Below are 20182 nucleotides of genomic sequence, written 5' to 3' on the forward strand. Positions count from 1 at the left end.
GTTGACCATGTATTACAAAAATGTATGATTTGTATTGGAAAAATGTTAGACGTGTATTAGAAAAAATATTGTGGACATATAAAAAAATGTAGAATAATAACCAAAAGAACAAAGAAAACTGAAAATAGAAAAAAAATAAAAAAAGAAGAAAAAAATGCAAAAATGAATTAGAAAGAATGAAAGAAAAACGGAGAAGAAAAAGAAAAGAAACAAAAAATAACGAAAAAAATCCCAAAGAAAACCGCTTATGTAGCCTCAAGTAAAACGCACCACTAGTTCTTACCACGAAAAGGAACTCAGGCGGAATGGGTAGTGCAGCACGCGATCTCCCTGAAGACCGGGTAAGGTAAGATTGAGATTCTAGAAGAAGCCGGGGAGGGGGCACATCCTGGGAGAATCTGCCAAAAGAATTTGCCTTTAATCATGAGATTTAAGTTGCTGTACATCTCTGTAATAATCAAATAATCCAGTGTGCAACACTCAATAATATTCAACCATCGTCAGGTAAGCAATACGTATGTTACATAAACCCAGGACAGTTAATTGTTTTTGCTGCTAAACGCAAAAAGTGCATGATAAACAACTTGGTCTGGCCACACAGTTCATTCAGGACAGCCCATCGAGCCATCTCAGATACCCCAAAGTACCAGCCTCAGAACCGTAGTACATGATGGACCTCCCAGTTTTACCACTCAAGAATTGCGCGACATGTATGCATGGAGAAACGGAACACTTTAGGATTGCCGATTTGTTGCCAAATGAGCGGAGCACTAACTGATGGAGGGCAAGGCAGGTGGGCTGAAGCCAAGGCCATAATCACCACCGTAGGAACCGGGTTCAACATGCCTTACTTGGCCATGCTGACGGATGTGGCGAAGGAGCCTGGCCAGGAACTCATTGTTGCAAATCGTAGAGCTATCGCACACAAGTGTGACATGCCTCCGTGCCCTGGTAATGGCCACGTTCATGCGCCTGTTGTCGCCAAGGAACCCTACCGCTCCCAAGGAGTTCGACCGAACCTAACAGGATTGAGAAACAAACGTCATTTCAGCCTTCAATGTAGATTGTCAGGTCGGGATAAGAAGAAAAGGAGTGTCATGTTACTTTATTTACGTATAGGAGTACGATTTAAACACTTGTCACCTCAACAAATTAGAAGGAGAACAGTGCAATACTGTTGTCTTACCATTGATATGACCACAGCATCTGCCTCCCGCCCCTGGAAGCTATCTATGGTTGACACCTCAACACCCAAAGCCTCTGGATATTCTTCTAGTCTATCTCTTAAAAGTTGTACCTGAGCAATGTAAGGCGACTGAACAGCAATGGAAGTTGGAGAGACTCCTGCAAAGATTGGTTTAAGCAGTTATGAAGAGCCAACAGATTGGCGTAGTTAAAATCAAATGGTTCAGTGGATAAGGAAAGTGCTGACAGATTGTCCCAGTGCAAATGCAGAATCAAGAAAGGAAGGCCTCATCTAAGGCTAAGTTATGTGCATCTTGCAGTGAATGGATAAAGAAAATAGACTAATATACACTACTAAAAGACAAATACCAAAGGATGTGAGTTAGTGTGTTTGCATTATTATAGTTATATTGAAACAAAATTGGCAAGACAGGAGTAGATTTTTGTTGTTAGATAATATTGTTAATGGTTAACCTCATTTACTTCCTTTGGTTCCCTAAAAAGTATCGTTCTGGAGATAGGTATTATCTGTCAAAGTTGTGTTTCAGAGTGTTCGAATGTCTAAAAGGACAACATTTAGGGAACTGGAGGGAGCAGTACATTTATTAGGCAAGAATAATTAAATACTCTCTCACATCTAAATTTCACAATCCCTGTCACCTGTCAGGACTTCATGCATTGTTTATCCGCATTATGAACTAATGTTTACAACACTTGGTATCCAAGTTACAACACTATGGCTTCTACTTTTGCTGCACTGGTTTACATGGCAGAGTCTGGAGTGGGAGGCCAAAACATACAAAATCATGGCTCCTGAGTACACCATTACCGAAAAACGCTTTCGCCCCGCTTTATAGATAAAGCAAACCGCCCGAATCAAACAGCCAACAGAGTTCACACACACACACAAACACACACTCAAAGTCACAGCCGCACAGAACGCACGGTACCAAAGGGGTTAATGCTGAGGGCACAGCTCAACAAGCCCTAAGAACAAAAGGACACACACAAAAAACCCGCCACGGATGAGTCCAGCCTAATCGGGTTCCGGCGGTGGTGGCGGAAGCGGGGGCGCCATGCGGAAGGCCATCGATCGAAGGTCGGTGAGGAGGGTGTCGATGGTGCTCCGGTCCTGGGGGCGGCTAAGCGGCCGCTAAAGCTGCAAATAGCCACACATTTTGAAGATCGCGTCAGTCGCACGTCGCAAAGGAACTTTCTGAATAACGAGCTTGTTGCGAATATTCCAAAGCGTCCATGCAAGGATCCCAATGCACAACCATCTAATATGGCGGTAACGCGGGGAGGAGGCATCGATCTCCGCGAGTAGGTCAGGGAAGTTGGAATTGCACCACTGTCCGCCGACCGTTTCACGGAAGCACGACCACAGGAACTGGGCAGTGGAGCAGTTGAAGAAAATGTGGTTCGAATCCTCCACCGTGGCGCACAGGGGACACATCCCGTCCCCAGGGCCATTGCGCTTGCGGACTTCCACCCCAGAGGGGAGACGTCCCCGAATCCACTGCCAGAGGAATATCCGGATCTTGAGGGGGAGACGAATGTCCCAGATCAGGCTAAAGGGCTCAGGGGCCAGCGAAGGGGCGATGGCAGCATACAAAGACTTCGTGGAGAAGCATCCCGAGGGATCCAGACGCCACGCCATGGAGTCGGTGGCGCCCTCTACCTGCATTGGCAAGAGAGCGATGTCCTGTAGAAGGGTGTCCCACGCGTCAACCTCCTGGGGGCCAAAGGAGCGCCGAAAGGCGAGGCGCCCTAAGTCAATAAGGGCCGCTTCGACGGAAATTCGGGGATCTGCCGCAATGGCAAATAAGCCCGGGAAGCGGGCGGCCAGAGGGGAATCTCCAAGCCAGCGGTCGAACCAAAACAGGGTCGAGGACCCGGAACCCACCGAGATGGAAGTGCCAATCCGGAGCACGGGGAGGAGCTGAATCACCGCCTGCCAGAACTGGGATCCCCCAGAGCGCTGGCAGAAAGCAAGAGGTTGTCCTCGAAGGTACTTATTCTGAATGATGGTAAGCCAGAGGCCGCCCTCCCCGTTGGCAATACGCCATAGCCATCGGGACAGGAGAGCAATGTTCATGCGACGGGAGGATAAGATCCCCAGACCTCCCTGGTCCTTGGGTTTGCAACTGTCCGGCCAGCTCACCATATGGTATTTTTGCTTGTCCCCCTCGCCAGCCCAGTAAAATCTGGACTGATATTTGGCCACCTCCTGGTGAAGCGTCTCATGGAGTCTATAGAAGCTCATGAGGAACCAGAGAAGGCTAGCCAGCGAGGAGTTGATGAGGATTACCCGCGCCGCCTTCGAGAGCCACCGGCCCTTCCAGGGCTCGACTCGGTGTTGCATCCGGGTCACGGAAGGGCGGAGGTCCGCTACGGTGAGGCGAGATTCACTAATGGGGATCCCCAGATAGGTCGTGGGGAAAGAACCCAGGCGGCAATTAAGCCGGTCCGCAATGCCCTGGGCCTCCACCGGTGGGTATCCCAGCACCATCACTTCGCTCTTATCAAAGTTGATGGTCAGACCGGACATCCGTTGGAAGCAGAGGAGGAGGAACTTCAGGTTGGCAATATCGGACTCGGAGCCCTCAACCATTATTATGGTGTCATCGGCATATTGTAGGAGGGAGACCCCCCCCTCCTACAAGGTGTGGGACCACGCCGTGAATGTGGCCGGCCGATTTGGCTTTGTCAAGAATGGCCGCGAGGGCATCGGCCACCATGTTAAACAGGAACGGCGAGAAAGGGTCGCCTTGGCGGACCCCACAGAGTGTGGGGAAGAAGGGGCCAATCTCACCGTTAATGTTAATAGCGGTCCGACCGCAGGAGACAAGCTGCATAACTCTGGTCACCCAACGGTCATCAAAGCCCTTACGGAGTAAAACTTCCCGAAGGAAGGGCCAGTGCCACAGTGTCATAGGCTTTATGGAAATCAAGCTTCAGGAATACCGCCCGTTGGTGCTTGGAGCGGACTTCGTGAAGGACCTCGTGGAAGACCAACACCCCATCCAGGATAAAACGGCCCTGAATGAAAGCCGACTGATTGGGGTGGGTGATCGAGTCGGCGAGCCGGGTCACCCTATTGGCATACCCTTTGGCCAGGATCCGAAAAATCACATTGATCACAGTGATGGGTCGGAATTGGCGGATGTCCGTCGCACCCGGAACTTTGGGGATAAGAGTGACCACCCCATAGTTCAGGCGCCCAAGATCCATGGTCCCTAAGAAAAACTCGTCAAAGAGAGCCATGATCTCAGGTTTGATGGTCTGCCAGAATGCTTTAAAAAAGGAGACTGGCAGTCCATCCGGCCCCGGCGCCGAGGAGGCGTTCATGCCCTCAATCGTCGGGAGGACTTCCTCCTCGGAGAACGGGGCAACTAAGGCGGCATTGTCCGCAACAGACACAAGCTGGGCGCCTGACCAGGTGTCGGGTGCCAGAGAGATCCCACCCCGAGGGGTGGGGGAGAATAGGGCTTTATAGAAGCCATCTACATGTGTCCGGATGTCCGAGGGGCGGACGAGCTGGGAATCACCATCCCACAAACAGTGGATGGAGTTCCGACGTCGTCGCCCATTCGCGATCGCCTGGAAATATGCCGTATTAGCATCGCCCCGCAGCACCCAACGCTGGGTACCGCGGAGCCTCCAGTAAGCTTCTTCATCCGTGTAGATGGTAGCGAGCTGATCCTCGAGATCATATCGCACCATCCACTCATCCGGGGAGATCCCGGAGGTGTCCGCGCGGTAATCCAAGGCCTGGATGGCTTCAAGGAGGACTTTTTTCCGTTCGCGGAGGTCCCTGCCAAGGTTAGCTCCCCACCCTTTCATGAATTGGCGGCCGAGCTTGGCACAGAACTGCCAGGAGTCCACCGCCGACATGGATCGGTGGGGAGAGGAGCGCGCAGAGGTCCACTTGGCCGCGACCGCCTCCCTGAAGCCCGCTTGGTTGAGCCAGAAGAGCTCGAACCTGAAGCGAGGCGGGGTGGGAGGACGTTCATCGGCGGTGGAGAGAAGGAGAGGGATGTGGTCCGACCCAATCCGGGTAATCCGGGTAATCGCACGAAGCGAGGCCAAGGGGCATCTAAGTTCCCATTCCGGGGAGACTAGGACGCGGTCCAAGACGGACCGCGTCGGGTCGGCTTGGCGGTTAGTCCAGGTAAACCTGGCACCCGTCCGCTCAAGCTCGCGGAGGCTGAGATCCGCGATGCAGTCGTTGAACATCTGCATCCTGGGGAGGTTGATTCGGTCATTATTCTTATCATCGGGAGAGCGGATGAGGTTGAAGTCCCCTCCAACAACCACCGGGAAGGTGGAGGCGGAGACCTTCCGTTGGAGCTCATCAAGGAAGGTCGGGGAGCGGCGGTGGTCCGCCGGCCCATAGACAATGACAACCTCCCATTTGAAGTTGAGCGCCCTCTCGAAGAGCTCCATGCTAACGAAGAACTCGCCCCGGTCCATCCCGCCAACCTCAAAGGTGGCATCCTTCACACCTAAAAGGATGCCTCCCGAGTGCCCCGTGGTCCCACTAGAAGGGAGCCAATGCCAGGCGAATAGGTGGGGGCTAAGACGCTCCAGCTCGGGAAGAGAAAAATCCGTGCGCAAGGTTTCCTGAATGGCGATGATGTCAATGTGTTCGTCACGCACGTAATCGACGAGTTGGCGGCGTCGGCCATCATGGCCGAAGCCGCGGATGTTCCAAAAAAGGGCCCGCATCTAAGCCCCCATTGGGGGCCTGCTTGACCCCAGAACACGAGATGCGCTTTGGGCGCGGAGAGCAGCAATGCGGGACCGAGTGCGCCCACGAATGGCCCCGTCGCCCACCGTAGGGGCCTGATCAGTGGTACGGGCAATCTGCTCCTCCGGGGTCCTACGCAGGCGAGCCCGGGTCTCAGCCAGCTTGCCATCAAGAATCTCGCGAGCCCTAATGGCCGCGATCTGCTCTAAGGGGGGACCCACTTCCCCCCTGAAAACGATGGCCGAGTCCGTGGCCACCTTGGCAAGGTGTCTAAGAGGAACGGCCTCAAGCGTGGAGAAGGAACAACAGGAAGAACTGGGAAGGGCGGAATCCACACCTGACTCGAGGTTCCGGGCAGCCGCCCGGGTCTCAGCACGCGCGGCGATGGACGGAACCGAGGCATCGACCGGGCGAGCCGCATCGAGGCGGGCGCTGCGGCGAGACGCAGTCACCGGCGTCGAGGAGGAGCGGGGCCGCCTGGTGTACGCCACCGTCGGGGGAGGGATCGTGGAGACCGGAGTGGTGACGACCACGGCCACCGCCGAAGCCGGGGAGGCAGGGGAGGTGGGGTGGGCGTCGGGGACCACCAGCGGAGGGAGCGGGGCGACGAGCTCCAGGGTGTCGCCAGACGCATCCCCCGCGGGCGGGGGCACCGGAGAGGGCTCTCCGAGGGGTGGGGTACCACCGTCACCACCTGTGAGGGCCAGGGAGGTCGGGGCCTGGGGGGACGGTGGTTCCGGGCCCGATGGAGAGGAGCGGCGAGCGGAGTCGACGGAAGGAGAGCGGGGCGACGAGGGGGGCACGACGAGCAGCCCAACACTCGAGATGTCACTGACCGACTCCGAGGCAGGGGGAGAGGGCGCCACTGGGGGTGCGGCCAGCTGGAGGGCCATCGCGAGGTCCGCGGCGGACACTCGGGTGCGGCCCTGCCCGGAGCCGCCGCGGCCCGAGGGGGGGTTGGCGGGCTCACGAGACGGGGAGCGGGAGCGCTCAGAGATGTCGTCGTCCTCCTCGTTGTCGTCGAAGCGGGAGTGGCGGGGGCGCCGGTGGTGGGACCCATCGGCATCCGCGGGCCCGCCCCCTGGAGGCTGTCAGCGGAGAGGCGGGGGCGGCCGATGTGGTTCGGCGGCTCGGGGCAGATGGTGAGGTCGTAACCGTCGTCGTTGAAGAAGACCCGAAGCGTGGTGTGGAGCTTGGAGGCGTCCAGGCATTTCACCTTGACCCGGACCTCCTCCTCCTTGCGCAGAGAGAGCTCGTCGACCACCACCACCTTGCCCAGGATCTTGGACATACTGCGAATGACCCGCTCAGACCGGGCCACGTCTGGGAGGCCGGCGATGAGGAGCCAAGCCGTGTCCAGGACCGCCACGGCCTTGGGATCCCACCTCGGCTCGGAGATGTTCACCACAATCCCGTTGATGGCCAAGGTGATGTTGTCGCTGCGGGTGCAGAAGCCCATGCTCATGGCGTCGGGGAAGATCACCGAGAAGGCGTTGGGCGCGGTGGAGGTCACCTGCCAATCCCACTTGCACCGGCAGAGGTGGTTGAGCTCGGCCTCGATCAGCTCCGGAGTGGCGACGCCCTCCCCCACGACCGTCACAAGGGCCAGGAGCGAGGGGGAGGGAGGCGGGAGCTCCGGCACCTCAATGTGGAAGAAGCCCATGTCCTCGATGCCGTGGCCGTACATCATGATCTCCTCCGTGACCGGGCGCTCCGGACAGAGAACCGCGGGGTGCCCGGCCTCCTTGCAGAGGTAGCAGGTCGGTGGGTTGGGACAAGCCACCTGGAAGTGGCCTGACAGGCCGCAGTTGAAGCACGGCGGACCCACGGAGGTGGCGACGGCACCCGAGGCCGGAGTCACCACGGCGGCGGAGGGGGCGGCAGGAGGAGGGCGAGGTGGCCCCTTCTTCTTCTTCTTCTTAGCGCCCGGGCGCCCACGGTTCCCGTTGCCGCCGTTAGAGGGCGGAAAAGCGGCTTGGGCGCGTGGGGGCTGGTAACGCCGGTTCTCAGGGGCGGTGGACTCGGAAGCGGGAGGAGCTTGACGCGGAGGAGAGGGCCGGCGGTAGCCACGGCCATCGCGGGCCGGCGAGCGCCGGGTCGGAGACCGGCCTCGGGCAGGGGAACGCCGCGCAGGCGAGTTGCCCCGGTCCCGAGAGTCCTCCCGAGGCGGATCCCGGCGCGCAGGCGAGTGGGAGCGGCGGTCATCCCGCGTCGGGGAGCGGCGGGATTGGCGGGAAGGCGAGCGGCGGGGGTCACGGGAGTCGCGGGCAGGGGATCGGCGAGCCGGGCGGGAGGTGAGCTGGCTCCGGAGGTCAGCCTCCCGCCGGAGGCCGTCGGGGGAGGAGCGCGGAGGGTCGCGGCGGTCATCCGCGCGCCGCTTCGGGCGGGATTCGGCGTCGCCCCACTCCCGGGTCATGGCCGGCGGCGGAGGCGGGGGCGAGGGGGCGCGGCGGCTGGAGGGGACGAGGAAGGCGGCCTGCGAGGCAGCAGGATGGGAAGCGGGGGTCGGGGCACGGGAGGCTCGGGGAAACCCTACAGGGGGCCAAATCAAGCGCTGGGACGGGCCAGACCGCGCCAGGGGGCACAGCTGGGCCACACCACGCGCGGCGGGGCTGGGCGGCCGGCCCACGCGTCGGTCAGCGGCCCGCATCCCGCCTGGGGGCCCATCGGCCGACAACCCGAGGGTAGGTCCAACAGGATGGGCCCCAGGGAGGCCCATAAGCAGAGCGGCCCGAAACGACCTGCCCGGGGCAACCAACCGGGGCACGAGGGTTTCCCCAGGTGCCGCCGCGGAGGTCGCCGCCGGGGCAGGAAGGGGACGGCGCGGCCAGGGCACGGCACACCGGCCGGCCGGAGATTGGGAGGGAGCGGCACCGAAGGCGGAGATGAACGGACGGAAGGGAGCTCGCCGGACAAGTATGCCCGAGAGCGCGAGCGCCACCGCCAGCGACGGGCCGGCCGGAGCAGAGGCGGACGCCGCCAGCGCGGGGGACCACCAGGAGGCGAGCGCTGCACCACGGTCAGCGCGGCCGGCGACGCCCCAGCCGCCAGCACGACGCCGCCGGGGAGAGGCCCGAGACCCCAAGGCGTCCCCTTTTTTCGACCCAGGAGACGGCAGCGCGTCCGATGGCCGCTGGTGGCGCCGATCGGTCCCGCGGGAGGCCGAACTCCCACCCCTGGGAGTCGGGCCGCCGGCTGGGACGGATGGAGGTGGCCGGACCGGGGCACGGGGCGGGATGCGGTTGCGGTAGGCGATGGGGCGGCCCGCAGCAACATCGGCCGCCTTGGCGAGGTCAGCCCAAGACTCGCGCGGAGGGACAGCCGGAGGCGACGGCGGGGAAACAGGCGAGGGGGGTGCCGGCGGGCCGGCCGCGGGCGAGGCCAGGGGCGAGGGCGGCAGCGGCGGCGGCGCCGCCGAGGCGAGCAGGGCGTCGCCAGAGCCAGCGTACGCGACACCATTAGACAGAGGAGGTATGGGAAGCTACCCTGATGATGATTAACTTCAGCCAAAAGATAAATTTACCCTGGGCATGCAATCAACTGAAGGGATTCTGTTGGTTCAGGATGTAACCAATAAACTAAATAGCAATAAAGTGGTCGTATCTGTTCGGGCCCCTTAGACACAAGGGTCATTTACTTCAATCCATAATTAGAGGACACAAACTACTCAACGTGAACAAGAATTATCTAGTAACCAGTGAATGCGCAATGTTTGCTTTCTTAAGCGTGCAAACTGCATTGTTGAAGTTAGAGAAGAAGCAAAGTGAGATCAATCTCATGGTAAGAAGATTCATATTGGAAGCCATCTCCGCGATGCCAGCTTCTGAACCACATCGGATGATTGGAGAATATTGCAGTGTTAGCACTAGAGGAAGGGCAGCGAGACAGCGAGAGTGGTCATGCCGTCATTGTTATGGCTGTACCTCCACAACCACCAATACCTTGCTCCAGCACCACCGATGCAGAAGAAGGTTGTTGTGGTCTCGTGCAATTATTAAGCATTTCTGTGACCAAGAACCATTCCATCAGAGGCGTGGCTTCAGATAAGTGCCTCTGGTCGAGCCGCGGCATTGTTATGTTTGCCCCATCCGTGTGACACCACATCATCAAGAGGCATTTGCTACTTCCACATGCTAGTTTCCCCCACCACTACCAGCCTCAACAACGTCAAGCAACACTAATGGCTGCCCATAGTCGTCAACCATCTCTCGAGTCCTAATGCCATGCAATCGAGGGGCAATTAGCTGCCACAGAAGCATGAGGATGAGCTGTCACGAAGGAGAGAGGTATTTGCCTGAAAATTACTGTTCATGTGCCATTTGCATGTCGTGAACAGTAACCACGGTAGTGTAACTCATGGGTTTTAGATGGTTGTATTGTATTGTTGACATTGTACTTATAATTAGCTGAGGTAAGATAACATATTGTTTGATGAAGGAATTATTTGGATGTTGCGACATTATTTGGCTAACATTCCATTAGTTTTTTTGTTAGATACTCTTCTTAGAGGCTTATTAAGTTTCATGCTGTCACGTGCTAGGATTGGGACCGGTCCTAAGACCAATGAACATGACATGGTTGGGGGTATAGCTCCGAGGAGCAAAGGTTTGCCGGCCATGGTGCCGGGGATGAGAGGGAGAGAAGGTTGGGGACTTTCATAATCCTTGTGTGGTACATGCGGTCCCTTTTAAATTGAAGACTCGACTTGATGCCTAAGAATAGAATCTCTACTTTCCTAACAAATCATATCTAACTGAACCGATCTCTTTCCTAATTAAATAGTTATCTCTAATGGGCTATGGTATGAGATCCACGCCTCTGACACATGCACCAACTAGTAGAACCAAAAGTCCGAACTGACTAAGAGGTTGGACATCCACATATACTTCAACACCCCTCATCATGCGTGGCTCAATAAGGCCTAGATGTGAACAGAAAGAGGACAAGCAATTTTTTATTCAAATCGTGGAAGTCATAGATAGGCTCTTGGCCTAGTGGCAAGTGCGCAATGGCATCTCTACATAGAAGGGAGTTCAAATTTGTGGGCGAATATCATCTTGATTATTTCGCGGATTGAATTCAGTTTCCCACAACATTCTTGATTAAAATACCGTCGAGCTCCTCCACCATTGCTCACTTTTTCTTAAATAAAGAAAGTCAAGACTTGAACCCAAGATCCCTTGGCTCTGATACCATATTAAGTTTCATGCACCAACCGCTAGAATTAAAAATCCGAATTGATGAAGAAAGTTACTAACACCCCCTCTCATGTGTGTCTCTATAAGGCCTAAACATGGCAGAAGGGGGTTAGCAAAAAATCTATTTAAATTGTGAAAGCCGAGACTTCAACCCAAGGGCTCTGATACCATTTAAGTCCGAAATGATAGAGAGGGTTGGGGAATCCACATATAGTTCAACACATTAAGTTCATGCACTAACCAATAGAACTAAAAGTCAAACTGATGGACAAGGTTGGGCAATCTACATATAATTCAGCACCCCCTTTCACATGTGGCTTGATAAGGCCTAAACATGAACAGAAAGAGGACAAACAATTGTTTTATTTAAACGGTAAAAGCTGATACTTGAACCCAAAACTTTCCTCTTTTCTTTTTGACGGGAAAAATGTAGGGGAGGCCCTGATAGTAAAGTTATATTACCTCCGTCCCGAATTACTTGTTTTAGATTTGTCTAGATACGAATGTATGTAGACACGTATCTAGACAAATCTAAGACAAGTAATTTGGGATGGAGGGAGTATATAAAAAAAAAGAAACATGTGTAGAAGGAGAAAAGAACGCGCAAAGAGAGAATGAAAGTGTACAACAAGAGAGGGGGACGCAGAGGGAGAGGGAAAAGTCCTAAACTAGAGAGCCAAGCCAGCTACCAAAGACCTCAGCCTTGACTCTGACATCATATTAAGTTTCATGCACCAACCAATAGAACCAGAAGTCTGAACTGATGGACAAAGTTGAACAATCCACATATGCTCCAACCACGCCTCTCACGTGTGGCTGGCTTGGCAAGGCCTAAACATAGACAAAAAGAGGGCAAGCAATTTTTTATTTACTAGGATAAAGCCCGTGCATTGCAACGGGATATAAATATTCTAGTGATTTACCTGTCCATATTAATGCGATGGTGTAAATAAATGGTTATCAAATCCTGCTCGTGATTTACCTTATAGTTTGATGAGAAGTTTGGTAAGTAAATTAAAGTGGAATTGATTCAGAAGGTAAGTAAATTAAGGTGGTTGATTATCATAAGGGGAAGGTTGGACCAAGGGGTGGTGGGAAGAAAAGTGAAAGATGGAACTTTACATTATTTTTAGTATATAAGTAGAGAAATCGGGAAACCCGAGACTTGACCCATGATCTCTTGGCTCTGACGCCATATTAAGCTTCATGCACCAACCAATAGAACCAAAAATTTGAACTGGTGGTGAAGGGCAGGGAATATATTTCAATGGGGCTAACTACTTCTATATGAACAGAGGATCATACCCTTCAAATTTAAGTCTATGGTCTCATCTTCCTCTTAAGAACACTTACGTGACAATCCTACCCAAGAGCAGCCAAAATCTTAAGAACAAATACATTTGCAACTAATATACAAACAATGTAAATATAGCAGCAGTATATATTAAAGAAGATATACTGAAACATACCACATAGTACAAGATTGACTACATGTTGTGCAACTATATCTGCCTCGCCGCTGTTATAAAATGAGCCTGTTCCAGCAAGGTCTAAATGCTCCTCGCAGTCAATATTTAGACTTCCATATGGCATTCGGGTGTCAAGTAAAAGCAAGGCACACCGAGTTATCCAAGTTTCCTGAAAGAAAGAAAAATATAATTTTCCACCACTTACAAGGTAATTTTGGTTTAAGAGTTTGAGCGACTATTCAAATATGAAGTCAAATAGTAACTGCAATAGTATCTAGTTCACCAATAATTTCAAATGAATATCATAACAGGAACTAGGGAGGGCGTTTAGGTTTGGTCTATTCGGGGTATAGCTCTGGCATTTTTAGAGATTTTGGAGAGAAAAGACTGTATCACTAATGGATACATGATATCCCCTATTATAGTGAAAACTTGACCTCTGATAAATAAGCTATATCACTAATGGAACACATGTAATATGCTAAGGAGATAAACCCAATTAACAAGAGAACTAACTAATCTTATCTCTACTGTGCTGGACTGAACAATTTTGCGTGGTACAGTACTCATATGGTCATACCTGTTGCAGTGGGATCACATAACTACTTACTACAGTTCCTCTAAACAGCAATACAGCATTACACTCCTCTCTAACAAGCATCTCGTCCTTGAGCTGCAGGAATAGCAAGGACAGGACTTCTTTGTGGCACCACAAGAACAGGAGGCTCGATGCCAGCATCTTAACTTGTGAGTCTTCTGAGAGATCAGCAAGACTCCAGCGATAGTCGTCTACGACGGTGAACAACGGTTACTATCAAGGCAATGTGGATGCTTCTGGTGGCGGAATGGTGTGGGTAGTGGGCATATTGTTGGACAGGAGTTAGGATGTCTGAAGTCTTCTCAGCAGAGAAAACCATGATGTTTGGCTTTGACAGAAAATGATGTCAGGATGAGGATAAAAATCATGTACTCCCTCCGTACCGAAATACTTGTAGTTGGGGGAAACTAGTACAAGTTTCCCCAACTACAAGTATTTCGGTACAGAGGTAGTAGATGATAAGCGAGAGAGCATGTATAGAGAGATTCGAATTTTAGATGAGAATGATAAGAAAAGTGGGACATGAGAACTTTCAGGAGAGAAAAGATCAGTTCATATTTTTGCTTCACTGGTAATGGGTACTTGCTATCCTTCTGCAAGGATCTGGTATTGACCACCAATAAACAATCTGTATCTCAGAAATTTTTCTCTGATACGTGGGACGTATCTGTACAGAAATTATACACAAATCTGGCTAATGAAGAAACTAACTGTTCTTATTTGTACTTCCCAACTAGTACTGAGCAAGTTGGCGAACAGATGTGGGTATTATTCTAACACATGCACAGTACCATCATCAGCTGCCATAATATATTACTCACTCAGCAGTTTAAACTACTTTGCACCTCGTTAGACTAAATACTCCTTGCAGCACCATCTACCAACCCATAGACATAGGAACCACATAACTTCCTCTTCATGAACTTATATTAGCACGAATTAGGCAATCTAAATGGTGTAATAAACACACAGAGGAGTTCTAGTGCTAGAAACACAATGGGTGCTACTGTGCCACTAATGCACGATAGCACTCCTACAGAGTTCTGAAAATTCGGTAGCACCCATTGTGCTTGTAGCACTAGAACAAGTAGGCTACCAACGGTACCAACCCTAAAAAGTTCTAAACTTTTCTGGAAACAATTGTGTGTGTCGACTAAGATATATGGTTACAATCCCACAAAATTTCAAATCCAAATTCAAACTTCACATGCTTAACTGGAAGTATAGTCTGCACCAGCCCCCCTCATATGTGTAGAAACAAACATGAAGAATTGCAGCCAACACACATTTCCAGTATATTTTGAACAAGTGAAAAGGTATGATGAATTCTCCGCCATGCAGTTCACAAGCAGCTTGGTCAGTCAGGAGATTCAAGATAAGCGGAAATTCAGTACAAAACATGAGTACGCAATATCTATCAGGGTGCCAAATTGCAGCATGGCGCATAGTGGGGGGTAGAACATCTACAAGCATAGCGATCCATACCTTTGGTATGTGTAAGAATGTTGGTTATAGTTTAGCAAGAGGAACAGAGCATCTATACCTGGATAGATGGATAATCGACAAGAAGGCAAGAAGCAACGGATGGTGACGATTTGAGCAACCCAAAATACATCTCGTTCGATGCCCAATTGGCTATTGACTCGTGCATTCTGTATTGCATTGTTAATTTCGTAGTCAGTAGTTCATCATGCAATGATGAAGCCCTCTCCAATAAAGACATCCCTAGGCCACCTTGCATGGCCTCCCTTGATAATATTACAGGTGCAAGCTGGTGTTGATCTCCAGCAAGAATGCAACGCTTTCCCCGTAGTATAGGGATCCAGCATGAGGGTTCAATTGCTTGTCCAGCTTCATCTATAATGACGAGGTCAAAAAAACCAATTTCCTTGATAAGCGGATCAGCTGCCCCTATATTAGTTGATAGGACAACATCAGCATTTGAAAGTACCTCCTTGATTATTTCATTCTCCTTCTTTCTGAAGTTCTTCCCAAGTTTTTTCAGTAGTTGTCGTATTCCTGCAGCTAAAGAATCATCCTGTATACAATGCTTTAGGTCCTTTCTTAAGTTAGATTTTTTCCTCTGAAACTCTTGTGTGAACTTTTCAAGCCTCCTCTTCACAAGCTCTCCCAAGGACCTTGATGAAACGGATGGAGATATCCTGGCAGGATTTCCAACTCGTACAATGTTAAGCCCAGTACCTGACAATTTCTCCACCATGTTATCAACTGCTGCATTGCTTGGAGCTGTTACAAGAACACGTTCACCCTGTCGGACAGCACACTTAATGAGATAACTAAGCAAACCAGTCTTGCCTGTACCAGGTGGCCCTTGGATAACTAGGACAGGCCTTTTCTTGTTCAAGCCTAGTGTAATAGCCTGCGACTGCGAGGCATCAAAGTCATACTTATTCTTCCCCAGTAAACCATTGTCCTGTATTGCTGATTCACCCCAATCAGTCAGATTATTCTGCTCCAGCATCGTCATGTCTTCCTTGTCCCCAAACAGAGTGGCTACTACCCCAATGGAAGCATTTGTTTTCTGCAAACCTTTCCTCTGCAGAAGTATCAGTGCTTCACAATTGCGCTGCCAAATCATAAGCATAGATGAATGAGCTAAAATTCCGGTTTTCAAGATCCTGGATAGAACAGAAGAAGTGTTTGATAGCACAGGAAAAACAAAGGAATTGTACCAAGTGGTTTGAGTGGTTGGAAAATTTCCTCCAAAATAGAGTGCAAACCAATCCTTACGATTTTTTTCTAAGGATTCCAATCCTATGAATTCAAACAACTTATGTAGGAAAATAGAGTGTAAAATTCCTAAGTATACAAATCCTCCGAAAAACCTATGAAATTCCTTTGAATCACAATACTGATGCTGAAACAGCAACATAGTTTTACAGGGTAACTTACACTGCCCTCACATATACCCTTCCTACAAGGATTGGCGGTTAAGTTTTGCATACCAAAGAATAAAGTTTATACCAATAAGGATTCATTTCCAGTTATGAGTTTTTATGCTACATGTTATATTCAATATCATGAAATTTTATTTCAAAAGGGCAATCTTGTGTTAATAATAAAGTATCAAAGGGATGCTGCCGTGTGCCAGTTTACTGCTAAGTAAACAATAGGTTGATACTTAGATTGATACTTCTCTGGGAAGGCACGGACATGGAAACCGTCCGAACATGTCTTCGATGGAAATCATCAAAATATAAGTGACTCAGAGCTGCATTAAGGAATTACATGCATATGATGTGCCACCAACATGAGGAAAGGTAAATTATCTTCAAAACAGAATACTATCCGGTGCATGAGCAAAACTGCATCACCTCGTATGTAAGTCCATCAGCCAATGCCTGTATCCTGTCGATCCGCACACTTTTCCCAGAAAACTTGGAGAAGGTAGGATCACCAGGCCGGGATTTCAAAGAAACAGTAATACTGCAGCCATCCTCACCAAGATTATGTATAAAGCCTTGCACGCAATAAGTGCCAACCTCGCCCTGGTTATTGCATGTCCTCACACAAACCATGTCCCCAGGGGACAGTGTTGATGGAGGCAGTTTATGGGTGCCTTCCAATCTAAACAGAACCAAACGTAGGCCTCCCAAGCCTGCACGCAATAAGATATTTAGCTCAATGAGCATGTCTTATCAATTGTTCACTGTTTACATCATGTAGCAACTTCAAGTATCAGGAACTTTAAACTAGAAGAATATACATTATTTGTCTGTACCTGCATGTTTAAATACATAAGGATCTTCAAAAGCATATCTTACTACATTCTTAACCAATTAGGGGAACACTCATTGAGACAAACATCGTGCCCCTAACGATGCATAATTGTAACTACTAACCCAAATAAGAACATAAAAAAGACGTAAGCACACTAACCAGTTGAGGTACTGACAACATTCAAATTGCAAACGGTGTCACACTGCTCTTGTTCCGCCTGACCATGACTCACCAAATACGCGACTGGCTTCAGTGGCTGCTTTGCTGCACTATCCGTTGTTGGGGTGGCATTCAACTCTTCCTGGGTGAATTCCAGCTCTGCATCTCGCTCGATGTCTAGAAGGTCTGACATTTTCTTGACAAAGTCTTCAATTTTGGTCTGCATCAGCCTTGTCTTGTCGAGGCTTATACCAAGGAGGCTGTGCATCGCAGGAGCTTTAGGTTTGCGGGCACCTTGCCGATGCTGGGTAGACTTAGCTAATTTTTTCAGAAGTATCCAGGATTCTGTGGAACGCCAATCAGTAATAAGGCCCTGGTTCTGGTGTTTCAACAAGACCTCACGGAGCTCACGTTGGAAGTGGTCAAAGAGGGTGGGGTAGTGGGTGGAGGCTTTGAGGCAGAGAGCTTCATGTCCCTGGGGCATGGGGATGGCAGCGAGGTAAGGCTGTGCCAGAATCATAAACTCCAGGTTGCCTTCAGATGATCCCCCATCCAATGAGAATGCTGCTCCATCGTTCTGCACTTCCGTGGAAGCAAATGTGAAGGCCATTGAGCACATGCCCAGCTTTAGCCATTGCATCACACACCGGCCCAGCTCCTTCCGCCCAAGGGGGTCACCACTTTCATAGGCCTCAGCTATTCTGATGGACACTTCTTCTGCAGATGGTACACATTCCTTTTCTTCTTTTGCTGTCTCCTTCCTCTTTCTCCTGCTTCTCCTCCTTCCCTTGTTTCTGTTTCCATTACTGCTGGTGCCATTAGGAGTTAATACTACTTGTTCTGTGGGTCCTGCAGATGGGACTAATCGGAGATGACCTTGCTGTAAAGAAGAGATAGGAGCAGAACTAGTGTTGGACAGGAAAGATGGCGATGAAAGTAGCTTCAGTTCTCTCCTCCTTAGGTGTAGCACGGTAGCAGAAGAAGAAAATAAGAACCTAAAAGACAGAATATGAAGAGACATGCTCAGCCCAGGAAAACCAGCAATGGAGGCAACACGAAAGAAGAAAAGAAATCACTGCCAGCAGAAGAACTGATTATGCAGATATTAACAAGCTACATAGACACGCAAGGTCAGGACTGCAGATTGCTCACTGATATTTAGCATGCTTCATGGCCATGCTAGTGACCTGCGAGTTGTGGTGAAGGCAGTGCTACGTGACCTTCAAGGCTTGAAGCCATACATATATCAGACTATCACTCCAGATTTTAACCACTTCCGTGTCTATTCGCCCTGCTAGGTTGCACATCTCTGATGTACACTTTGTTTCCAGCTACTCCTCAAATGCACATATTATTCCCATGGCCTCTGAAGCTCCTAAAAGTTCAGTTCTGATCCACCAACTTCCCCTCTATTCTTTTTTCAATTATCCACTCTACCCAATTGGAAAAACTAGCACCACATGTTAGAAGACCACATATATCCTTCTATACCTGCTGAATTCAACAATCACTTAGCATTCCATTTTTTCAAGTACAAACTTGTCTTTCTGGATCTGAGCAGGTAACAAGTTCCTGCTACAGCCTTCTCACCATGGCATCAAGCAAAGTCTGCAGAATCTCAATACCGGACAGGGGCAGCTTGATTTCCATGTCAAATTTCTTCTTAGCTGCCTCTGCAGCTTGTTGACCCATCCCCACCATGCAAAGAACCAGGACAGGACTCTGATATTTGCATGAAAATATTAGCAAACAGAGGTGTATGTACAAGTAAAGCCAAGACTTCACTGATATTCTGTGAATTTGGTGCCTTAGCTTGGCTTGTGTACTTGTGGAGATGATGATGCTACGTTGCCTTCTGGCCCAACACATATATATCTGCTGATGGTTAACACGTCTGATTCTTTTCCATCCTGTAGGCACCACTGGGCAGATTGCATAATTTTGCTTGTGTGGCTCTGACCCTCTCTACTTGTCCCTCTCTTTAGTGGTTCCCTTTTTCTCATCCACTCTTCAAACCAGCCAGCCTGGACCAGTCCGTTTGACAAGAGCACCAGATAGCAAGTTTGGAAATCCCAAGTTGGTGTACAGCCATCAGCTCCAGGTAAGCTAGCCGATGCCACTTCAGCTTTCTAGGAACTACCAAGCCAAGCCAAACCATGGCAGGGTCAGGAAGACAGTCCAGTGTCTGCCTGATCCACCCCAGCCTTCCTGAGCAGTGCGGCGGTTGTAGGTAACGAAGCTCCGGCCTCGAAAGGTCTGGCACGGCAGAGCCTGCGGAGTGGTTTCACGGCGTGCGCATTTCGTCGAGCAGGGTGAGCGCGAAGTCGGAGAAGGCATGGGTGCGTACGTTCATCGCAGGCGCACACATCAGGGTCGCCGCGGACGCGTGCCGATTGCGGAGAGGTGCATGAATCGCCGTTGAGGGCCCGGAAGCAGTAGAGGTGCGCACTGAGCCGCGACGGCGCAGCGGTCGAGCAGGTGGTCCGCGTGCACGTCACGCATTGTGCTGCCGCGGGATACGGCGGTGGCGGCGACGCCAAAATGTCGGTGAGGCACGGATGTGGTCAGGCGGTCGGCGTGTCGCCGGTACCTTGTCCCGATAGGGTGGGCGTGCGCGTGCCTGCGGAACTTGACGATGCCGGAGTGCTTCGGTTGGTAGAGAACTCAAGATGTGGCTGTGTGGAACGGTGTTCGAGAATTGCCCCAAAAAAAACATTATTTGGATTATTTTCTTTTTTCTTATTTTTCTTCTTCTTCGCCATACTAAGTATGGGTTTAATTAAATTTTCCAAGCTTCTTCTTGAAGAGACTGGTTGGAAAGTACGCTCCTTATCATCACCTCTTTCATTATAAGAAACAATAGGAGATAATTGAGAAATCCTTTTCCTTTCATTAATACCTAGGGCATGTTCGGATCTCCTCCAACTTCTAACTCCAGGAATTTCACGGATCGTTTTCACCCGAACGCTTGGCTCCAAGAAGCTGGATTCTTGAAGCTAAGCCCAATCGCAGTGCAAAAACATGGAGCGAGCTTGGCCCAGCTCCACCGATTGGAGAAGTTGGAGTTCGCACAATTTAC

General features: G+C 50.8%; 1 protein-coding gene across 3 annotated transcripts; it reads right to left on the bottom strand.

The window, feature by feature from the left end:
- Nucleotides 1-462: 462 nt before the first annotated feature.
- Nucleotides 463-19730, bottom strand: LOC123120747 (DNA-binding protein SMUBP-2). 3 transcript variants are annotated; one of them, XM_044540746.1, is made up of 8 exons: nucleotides 18694-19730; nucleotides 18256-18594; nucleotides 17104-18098; nucleotides 16539-16822; nucleotides 14747-15790; nucleotides 12606-12774; nucleotides 1187-1344; nucleotides 463-1019 (listed from the first exon to the last, which is right to left on the bottom strand). In XM_044540746.1, the coding sequence occupies exons 2-8, from the start codon at nucleotides 18279-18281 to the stop codon at nucleotides 771-773; spliced, it is 2925 nt and encodes a 974-aa protein (XP_044396681.1). In that variant the 5' UTR covers nucleotides 18282-18594; nucleotides 18694-19730; the 3' UTR covers nucleotides 463-770. The 3 variants fall into 3 exon arrangements, with proteins under 3 accessions (XP_044396681.1, XP_044396680.1, XP_044396679.1); XM_044540745.1 differs by having other exon boundaries at nucleotides 18256-18597; XM_044540744.1 differs by having other exon boundaries at nucleotides 18256-19730.
- Nucleotides 19731-20182: the final 452 nt, after the last annotated feature.

Source organism: Triticum aestivum, chromosome 5D (assembly GCF_018294505.1).
Source record: "Triticum aestivum cultivar Chinese Spring chromosome 5D, IWGSC CS RefSeq v2.1, whole genome shotgun sequence".
NCBI classification, from domain to species: domain Eukaryota; kingdom Viridiplantae; phylum Streptophyta; class Magnoliopsida; order Poales; family Poaceae; genus Triticum; species Triticum aestivum.